This window comes from Mchenga conophoros, linkage group LG12, assembly GCF_057382185.1.
Source record: "Mchenga conophoros isolate Kocher_MC1m ecotype Shallow Benthic linkage group LG12, M_conophoros_male_GT1.1, whole genome shotgun sequence".
Classification (NCBI taxonomy): Eukaryota; Metazoa; Chordata; class Actinopteri; order Cichliformes; family Cichlidae; genus Mchenga; species Mchenga conophoros.
The window spans coordinates 6,800,113-6,810,126 of NC_140537.1; the positions used below are offsets into that span (position 1 = coordinate 6,800,113).

A 10,014-nucleotide genomic window follows, 5' to 3' on the forward strand; every position below is an offset into this window, starting at 1 on the left:
TTTTGAATGCAGATAAATGGGGGGGAAGCTAATAAAAAGTGAAATCATCATCAGATAACTGTGGTTATTAAAGGCATTTTGGTACAGCCATTCCTCTTTGGCTCTCCATACAGACTGTTTACTTGCATGCAGCCAAAGCTTGAACATGCACTGCAAGCAGACTACAAATGGTATCCAGAAATATTCTTCATAAAATAAGTTTTTAGACAAAGTGCATTTCAGAATGCTTAGCGGGGACCTATTGCACTAATTTGCACGTCCCTGTTTTTATTCCTAGACTAACTTTGTATAATTCAAAATAATCCTTATTTAGCTTCCCCTTCCCTTTAAGCCAGCTGTCTTCTGATTGGTTGCTGTTTCCAATCAAAATCTTTGAAAGACATGTTGTTTGGGCTTAGTGGCAAGCAGAGCTGTGTACCTGTGATGACCATATTAGGCAAATATTCTCTCACTGACATCAATGAGAGGCAGAAGTAAAAAAAACTGTCTGAAGGCTTCACACAACTGGATATTCTGACCTCGTTATTTGAAACTTGATGGCTGATGTTTGTTATGAGCATTCGTATACAATATATGACTGAAAAGCTTCATCAGTTCTGTGCTACTATGTACGCAGAGGTTTTTAAAGCAGATGTATTGGTGGCTTAGCTCCTGGACCTGTGCACATTTAAACCTTCTACATTTAAATCTACTTGGCCCTCATCCTTGACTTCATCACGGTTTCCTCTGCCATGTTTATAGTGTTACTTTTAAACTTTGTTTTCTCCCTAGATTCACAGCTTTTGAAAGTTGAGCTTCCCGTATACTGCAACCTCAGACAGCATGCGCTCAAAGGCAGCCATTGATCTACCAGTCAAAAGCAAAGCCTTGGAACTGCTCTCTGATCAACCATCCCACTCACCCCCTCCTCTCTCCTCCCTCTCTCTCTATCTCCATCTCTTTCTGTTACCCTCTGTGGCAGGGAGCATCACTCCACGCATCCGAACTCCTGAAACTGGGTCAGACGACGCCATTAGGAATATCCTGGAGCAGGCTAAGAAGGAGATCCAGTCCCAGAGGGGTGAGGATGGAGCTTCGAGTCATAAGTCATAGTTAAAAGCCCTATTGATTGTTTGTTTTTGGTTTTTTTCTATGCACAATGAGTTCTATTATATATTTTGATCAGTACTTGAATGCATCTAGATTAGAAAGGAAAGGTGCTTTGAGTGTGCGTCAGTGTCAGCGTGTGTGTTTTTCTTGTTTAGGTGATGTCAAGTCATCTCTAAACAGCTCATCAGGCAGAAGCAGTAACGGGCCTGGCAGCAGCTCTGACGACACCATAAAGAGCATCCTCGAACAGGCCAGGAGGGAGATGGAAGCTCAGCAGCAGGCCCTGATGGAGATGGAAGTGTGCGGCAGGGCTTCGACTGCTAGCTCAGGAGTTCAGGTGGAACGTCTGGGGCCCCCCGAGCGCTCCAGGGGCCTGCCTTTACCCATCTCCATCAAGCAAGAGGAAGGGGGCTGCATTACAGTGTGCACAGCCAACCCCGTGAGCAGCCCCCAGACACCCCTCAGCGTCCTCTCCCCTGCCGCTTTCGTCCAGAACATCATCCGCAAAGTCAAATCAGAAATCGGCGAAGCGGGCACCTACTTCGATCAGCACTGGTCTCAGGAGCGGGGATCTATGGTGCTCGGCGGCGGAAGCAGCTCTCGGCCCTTCAGCTCGGTCTCCCCTTCCTTGTCTTCCTCCTCCTCCGGGCCCTCCACCTTACCCCGGCCGTGGCTGCGTCTGGAGAACGGCGAGGGTCTCCCCAACAGTGAGGAGGCCTCTGCTGCCGAGGACGAGCTGGGCCTGAGCCGGCCGGTGGAGGTGAAGGTGGAATCAGATACCTCGGTAAGCGGGGAGTCCCCAGGACCCGGCCCGGGACGCCTTTCCTATTATCCAGCATATATCCCCCGTGCACTGAAGCCCACCGTGCCCCCGCTGACACCAGAGCAGTATGAGATGTACATGTACCGGGAGGTGGACACCATCGAGCTGACTCGGCAGGTGAAGGAGAAGCTGGCAAAGAATGGCATCTGTCAGAGGATCTTTGGTGAAAAGGTCAGATGTTGGCCTTTCACATTAAACGCATACTGCAAATGAAACAGCCTGCAAATACAAAAGAAGAAAAATGATATTTAGTTTAAACTTTTCAGATTTTCAGAGCATGTGAAATATTAGACTGAGGTGATCTCAGTAAACATAAAACACATTTTAATTATGTTAAAAAAAGAACATGAAACTCATCCATGTGGAAAAGTAATGGACTCCTTTTAAACCTAATAACAGGTCCCGACACTTTAGTAGCCGTATCTGCAGCTCAGAGCTTTGCATAATACGGCGCTGGTATTTGACGTCGCTGTGAAAGAATTTTAGCCCGCTCTTTAGAATTTCTTGCAGCAAACTTGACATAATGATGTGAAGTCTTGACATTATATGCCCTGTAAAAAAACGGTTAAAAGTTTGCCTTTTTATTACTTTCTGCATACAACATTGTCCTAAAAAGCCTTCAGGTGCTTTCCCCCACATGTCAGACAGCAATAGATTCTGCTTTGCTGCTCTTCCTTTGAATCCTAGTTTCTCACATCTCTTTCTTAACCATCAACATTTTTAGCTGAGAGGCTTGCGTTTGGTTGAGTTGTCATTCGTGCCCTTGAAAAACCTTTTAGAGGCTGCCCGCAAGTTTTACCATACCATATTATTCTCCCTAGCTGTCACAGTGGTTTGGGAGGGCATCTGAGCAGCTCATCTCTTTCAGAGTTACATTTGTGGTGCAATGTGCTTGTGGGACTTTTGTGGTGTGAACCTGAGGGAAATACGGCTATTTTTTATTAATTAATTAATTTTTATCGGGTGTTCCTTAAATGAATAACATTATAATCTCAGTCTGGTTTTTACTGCTGCATAGCTGAAAGGTTCTGAGTTTGGATCTGTTGCTGGAACGTTCTTTCACTTTTCAGCCAAAGTCATCTTTTCAACAACTCTTTGCTGAGCGGAACGTGTTAGTTTTCCTTCACCCAGGTGTTATATTTTCTGTGACAAACACACAGAAGATTAAATCTTTTTTTTAAAAAACGGTGTGTTTTTATTTGCATTTTCCCTGAAATGAGCTACTGAAGACTCGGTATCGGTTTTGTTAGTTCAAGCCCCAGAAAGTGTGCCTTTATTGTCGGTAAAATCCCTCTGGGTGTCTTCCTAGGCAGCCTTTGTGATATATCACTTTATTCTGTCTGGAGTGGATAAAATATAACGAGTGTCACAAAGGTTTTTTTCGAGTAATATGAAAGGTGCTGTCTTCCTTCTCTGCTGTGTTGATATGACTGTTGTAAAATATCTTTAATGCAAGTCCCACTAAAGCTGAAGACGGTGCAGCAGTTTTTTTATTTTTATAATATACGATCATGTGGGGAAAAAAAGGAAGAAAATTTATCACTACAGAAATTTGCGCATTTGAATCGCAGAAATATAAATCACATATGAAAATAATCAAATATGAGGTGTGCTGCAAATCGAACTTAAACCTTTAAACAGGAAGATTTATAGTACATTGTCTCCCTCCAGTGGTTGTATGGGGAAAGTGCATGACCAAACAGATTTCCATCTTTCACAATAATAACTTGGAGCTTCAGTCGTTTCTGTGCAACATACACATTTGATGTGAGCAATGACATAAATATATCAACCAGTGTTTGTGTTCCAGGTGCTGGGGCTTTCTCAGGGCAGCGTGAGTGATATGCTGTCTCGGCCCAAACCCTGGAGCAAGCTGACCCAGAAAGGCAGGGAGCCCTTCATCCGTATGCAGCTGTGGTTACTGGATCAGCTAGGACAGAGCCTTAACCAGCCCCCAAACCAGGGCCACACTCAGGGTGAGTCTGCATTTCACAACACACGCTTGAGAATATCTAGACTGCTTGAGAAACTTTGCAACTAAAAAAAAAACCCAAAAACACACACACAGCTTACATAGTCAACTGCGTGTATTTATTTATTCGATTGGTGTGACTATTCTTTCCTACTTACAGATAAAAGCCCAGTGACGGCCCAGTCCTCACCATCCCCACCTCCCAGCCCAGCAGACAGCCACCCAAGTCCCCTGGTAGAGCCTGTGAGTCTCTCCATGGAGAGCAGTAAAGAGAACCAGCAGCCAGAGGGCCTGAGCTTGGGGTTGTCCACCCACCCAGAGGGAGTGAAATCCACTCCCAGCCTCATGACCTTGCATCAGCCCACAAACCCACTGGGCATCCAGGAGCTGGTGGCCATGTCTCCAGAGCTAGATACCTATGCCATCACCAAGAAGGTCAAAGAGGTGCTAACAGATAATAACTTAGGTGGGTCTGAGTTCACAACTTGGGATAAAAAACTCCCCAAAACACCTCTTAAAGACACCATTGCAACTATACACCTGTGTGTATTTGTTCTCCACAGGCCAGCGTCTTTTTGGGGAGACCATCCTGGGCCTGACGCAGGGCTCGGTGTCTGACCTGCTCTCCAGACCCAAACCATGGCACAAGCTCAGTCTGAAAGGCAGGGAGCCCTTCGTCCGCATGCAGCTGTGGCTCAACGATCCTCACAATGTAGACAAGCTGAGGGCCATGAAAAAGATGGAGAAGAAAGGTGGGAACCAGAGTCTACTCTGTAATATGACGGAGGACATGATTCTGACACGTTTGTACTCTGCATGCCATACTCTGCATGTCTCTGTCTGCCCTCCAGCCTATTTGAAGAGGCGATACGGCCTGCTGAGCACCGGCTCGGACAGCGACTCGCCCAGCACTCGCTCTGAGTGTGTGAGTCCGGCTTTGGCCTCTCTGGACTTGTGCCCCTACAGCCAGGCGAAGAAGCCTCGGGTGGTGCTGGGAGCCGAAGAGAAAGATGCCCTGAAGAAGGCCTACCTTTTAGAGCCCTACCCTTCTCAAAACACCATCGAGATGCTGGCGTCGCAGCTCAACCTCAAAACCAACACCGTCATCAACTGGTTTCATAACTACAGGCCAGTCCTTTGTAACCTTTACAGATGGCTGTTTTTGTTGTTTTTATTATTACTGTATATTTACTTTAGGTGGACAGCTCACACTACAATCAAAATCTGTTTTTTCTTCTCTGGCCTCCAGAGCTGTGTTGTCCAGTGTTGAAGAGAACTGCTATAGAGCCATTTCTTGAATAGTATGGCAAGAGACATTACAGAAATTTCATTTAGGAACTATTTTCTTTCTATTGTCTACATCCAGTAGAAAGAAAATAGACAAATAGACGTGTATTTTTTTTTTTTTTGAGTAATCAAGTCCTGATTTCTGAAATATAAAACCTAAAGAGCCAAAGCAAGAATATGTAAATCTAATTTTGTGATAAACTGTCTCTTACACTTCAACTGAAATCTGATTTAGAAGGTAAACTTTAGTCTCTAAAGTCTCTTTCAGTCAATGTCTAACTGTGGTATTTGTGTGCAGGTCCAGGATGCGACGGGAGGTGCTGATGGAGGGTCTGCCAGACAATGACACGGATGCTGAGCACCACAGCTACTCCCCCTCAGTGACACGGAGCCCTCACTCTGACGGAGAGGAGAGGAGGCTGCAGCAGCCCTCAGGACACATCCATTCCAGCCTTCCTCTTAGTGCCAACACCTCACTGCCTCATGTCAAACAGGAGGCATTAGACAGGGAAGACGACACAGAGGAGGGAAGGGAAAGCTCGGCGAAACAGTCCAGGGTTCAGTGTTTTCCAACAGCCGTGCCGCTGCCGCAGTTGAAAAGTGAGCACGAGGACTCCGTCGCGGGCTGTCGCGAGCCCCACTTGGCAGGCCAGAGCCTGAGGCAGGAAGAAGGTCAGGGTCTCTACCCTGGAGGGCTCTCCGTAGACGGCCCACAGAGAAGCAATCAGACCAGGCACGAGGGGGAAGACTCCGGAAAGTCACCCGTCGACCCGGTCAGTTTCAAGGCTTCGTCAGAGCCCTGCCGCAGCAGCCTGGAGGTCTCCCTCAACTCGCCCTCTGCTGCATCCTCACCGGGCCTCATGATGTCAGTCTCGCCCGTTCCCTCCTCCTCTGCGCCCATATCGCCCTCGCTGCCCAACCCTCCATCGACGAGCACCAGTCACAGCCTGGACCCTAACCCGCCCCCTCCCTTCCAAAGTCCCAAACTCAACAGGAGCACTCAGAGACGCACGGAGAAAATGGCCAACCTCAATAACATCATCCACAGGTTAGAGAGAGCAGCCAATCGAGAAGAGACTCTGGAATGGGAGTTTTAAGTCCACTTTAGGTGTATCCAAACCTTTGCGCCACACAGGAGAGTCTCAGAAGCTTCCTGACGTCTTTAAATGGAGCGTGGCTCCTGAAGGCCTGTCCTCCAAGAATGATAACTCACAGGAAATGGGAACACGGAGCTAATCATACGGTTGAATTCCCTACAAGAACTTGAGAGTTGAAAAAAAATTTATAAATGTGTATTAGTTTGTTTGTTTTTTTTCCTTTTGATAATGCATACTACTTTGAAATATATGTGACAGCACTAGCTGTCATTTTACCTATTGGACTTGACATGAAGACTTTTGCAGCTATGGTGTCATCAAATGTACACTGAAGTTCTGTAGATTGCCACTGGGTGAGATTAAAAGAAGACCCCTGTCTTAAGCCATTAAAAGCACTATAACTATTTGAAAAGAGACACTGACCAAATTTGCTACTTTTTGAATAGCAATTTTTCAGATTTTGTCTGTAAGACTGGACAGTTTAAGTCAAGTAACATGAAATCCTATTACTGACTGAGGGATAGTCCTTTAAGACTCTAAATATTCAACATCTTGTATGTACTTAGTTTCCTGGTGATATGTTTTGAAATATTTGTAACTCACTCGTATAAAATGTGGTTGTACATGTTGTAGAATTGTCTGCAATAGCCTTCTCTAAACCTGATGTAGCATGGTACTCACCTGACCCTGTTTATCCTCTGTAGTTAGTCACCTGTGATTATACTTGAGCGAAAACACGAGAAAAAAGAAAAAAGTTGAAAACCCTGCAAAAAATGCGAAAAAAAAAAGGAAATGTTAAACCTAATGAGTAGAGTACTTTTGAAGTGTTTTTGGTTTCTTTAGTTTGCTTTGAATAATCCTCGAGGTTTACAGTTTAGGGCCCTTGTGCTTTTGGTAGTGAGTGCAACAGTCACTTCGCACGAGCACAGTTTACACGATTTCTTTCTGACTTACCTCTCTGACTCTCTAAGGCACTGGTTCTCAGACTGTAACGGGCCAAGACACAGGACACCCAGTTTACCTCAGATTATGTTGATGCACATCATGTGACGACCATGCGTTCCATTCTTTTGCATAAACATGACGCACACTTGTTTGGACCGAGGGAGGGAAGGCGCTGGCGTATCATGCTTCGGGTGTGAGCTCACGCCTCAGAGGGTCAAACAATGAAGCGAGTGGTGGTGGTGATTGGGGGGCTGGGGGGTTATGAGATAAATCTGCTGCTGTTCGTCCCTTTGTATGTGTTATGGAGTAACACCCGATTGATTGCACATTCTGAAAATGTGCATTTTACTGTAAATTATACGGATCAAAACACCTCAAGCACTGAGATGCTGTTTAGCTAGGCCACCCCTGCTCTGTGTTGATCTACTTTGAGGCTGAAGTTCCCAGTGTTTAAAAGCATGATACGTACAGTGTGACCTCTCATCAGTCTGTAAGTACGCTATATTCAAGAACACAAAAGGTTACAGGTATCCCCTCATATTATCTTTGACCACGTGTGTATTGTGTCTGTAGACGTTTCTTTGTCATGCTTGCAAGATGTTCTTTATGTATTTTGCCTCTATTTTATACTCAGAACAGTTAACTAGATATTCAATACCTCGTGTATGAAGTACTTACAGCACTTAGATTTTTTTGATAATTGTGAGGACTCAAGAAAAATCTCAAATATCAACATTATCCTAACTTAGTGTCCACAAGTCTTTGCCTTTACTGTATCGTTGAAGTTGGTAGTGAACACTTGCACATGTCTACATAGTTCAGAGGACTTGGATTGTATTATGTAGAGATATATATTACACAATTACTAAAAAAAATACTATCTTACATTCTTGGAACAAAAATGTGCTGATTATATTGAAATAGAGTGTACAGATTTAATAAACCAAACCCATTCAAGCCAGTTCTGGTCTGGCAAGCTTGCCCACGTTTTAGACCTTCTCTCAGGGTAGTCTTGCTTTTTAAAGCTTTATTGAAACAGTTGCTCTCATCAGTGGTGTTGAATATGAAAACTATGTGATGTGGAGAATGACTCCGTTAAATATTCGACGAACATGTGAAAGTTGTATGATTACGGGATTTTCGACACTCACACGGAGGGGAAAAAAAGCGGATTGTTAGAAAGTCGTGGCTGTTTTGTAATTCCTTACATGGATGTGTCAAAGTACAGTGTCGAGCGGAACCACCAGGATGAGGCTAAATGGGTTGCATTTTTTAGATCAGTAGACTTTGCTCTTGGAAATACTGTTTTGTTTTGTTTTTGTTTTGTTTTTGTTTTTTTCTTGGAGCCACAGAAGATTTCTCTCTGGTTTTCTTAGCATCATATTTTGTGCATAATATACTGTATGATTAGAAGTGGCATTTCTTATGTGAAAGCTTCATTGTTTCTCAAGGTAACATGGACATATGGCTGAAAATGAAATGTATTTACCCAGACCATTATCTCTTCATGTAAAGCTCATCTCATTGTTTTGCATGCAAATCCATTCTGCTCACACAACAAGGGATAGACTGTTTTTGTGTTATTGTTCTTGCACAGGGACATTGAATCAGCACTTGAAGTCTTTTTGCATTAGGGAAGTCCACACATGGTGCAGCTGAGAAATTTGGCTCTCACAAACTTGTCAAGATTATGGTCAAATCAGAACCTGAGACTGGCCCTACAAACGTTATACTTCCAGATTTATTTTGTGCCATATCACCTGCCCCATGCATTATCCTCATGGAGAAATGCCTTGTGGTGAAGTCTGTTCTGAGAGCGGTGTAGGGCTTTTTGTAAGTACAGAAAAAAGCAAAGCTTTTTCTATATCACAATAGCCCTGCACAGTAGATGTTTTAATTTTATAACTGACTTCAGTCACTAAATAATGGAGAAACTGATTGATTGGCAAAACTTGAATAAATGCATTAAGATTTGCTTATATGAAAAAAAAATCTGGCACCGAGGGTTTGTCACCAAGGGAAGTTGTCATTTATAAGTCAGCTGTGGGCCAATCGAAAGAAGCATCCTTCAGGCTTAGATAACTGTCTGATGCCTCACGTCAGACTATTAATTGTTAAAGAATGGACAATGATATGCCAAGCATCTTGGAAATGAAATTGCATAGGCTGTGTAAGCCATCAGTCAATACATAATTGTTTAAGATCCTGCTGTGTTGTGTTTTTATTTATTTTTTTTATTTTATAATGAGCAATGAGCGCTCCACATATTAACATACAAAAGTTACTGCAAATTCATGTGCATATATAAAACCTTACACTGTAGCGTGCGTCCCTAACTAAGTGTAATCATTTGCACTCTTCTCTTTCAGTGAAGGAAACACTTCATTTTTCCTATTCAATTCAGGGTCATTCATGTCCACTATATTAAGCATACGATGATACTTGGGCAATTGTGGATCTTATAAATATGACAATAAACACCACTGGATTTTCAAAGAAAAGCCAGTCAAACAAAGTAGACTGAATGTTTATTTATTTAGGAAAATGACTCACTATTACATTCATTAATATGAACTTCTAGGAATAAGAATAATGCTTTTGGATTTCTTCAGATTGAATGAATGTCACTGATGACTAAATGTCATTGAGTTCAAACATCTGACTTCTAATTTCATTCACCAATCAGATATATAACTACATATTTTACTTTAGTGTGTAAAATTAGCATATATAATATAGTGTCCCATTTGTTTAATTAGATGTTCTCTATCTGCTTATAAGACGTTTGAAAATCGATGATA

General features: G+C 43.3%; 1 protein-coding gene across 3 annotated transcripts in view; it reads left to right on the top strand.

Moving 5' to 3' along the window:
* The window catches only part of cux2b (cut-like homeobox 2b), a 98,085-nt gene extending 88,669 nt beyond the window's left edge, over nucleotides 1–9,416 (top strand). For all 3 annotated transcript variants that reach the window (XM_085293520.1, XM_085293521.1, XM_085293522.1), the window contains exons 16-22: nucleotides 962–1,060; nucleotides 1,245–2,083; nucleotides 3,723–3,888; nucleotides 4,045–4,350; nucleotides 4,448–4,636; nucleotides 4,736–5,012; nucleotides 5,470–9,416. In XM_085293520.1, the coding sequence (XP_085149646.1) occupies nucleotides 962–1,060; nucleotides 1,245–2,083; nucleotides 3,723–3,888; nucleotides 4,045–4,350; nucleotides 4,448–4,636; nucleotides 4,736–5,012; nucleotides 5,470–6,268 (2,675 nt within the window). In that variant the 3' untranslated portion in view covers nucleotides 6,269–9,416. The remainder of the gene's footprint in view (nucleotides 1–961; nucleotides 1,061–1,244; nucleotides 2,084–3,722; nucleotides 3,889–4,044; nucleotides 4,351–4,447; nucleotides 4,637–4,735; nucleotides 5,013–5,469) is intronic.
* The last annotated feature ends 598 nt before the right edge of the window (nucleotides 9,417–10,014 follow it).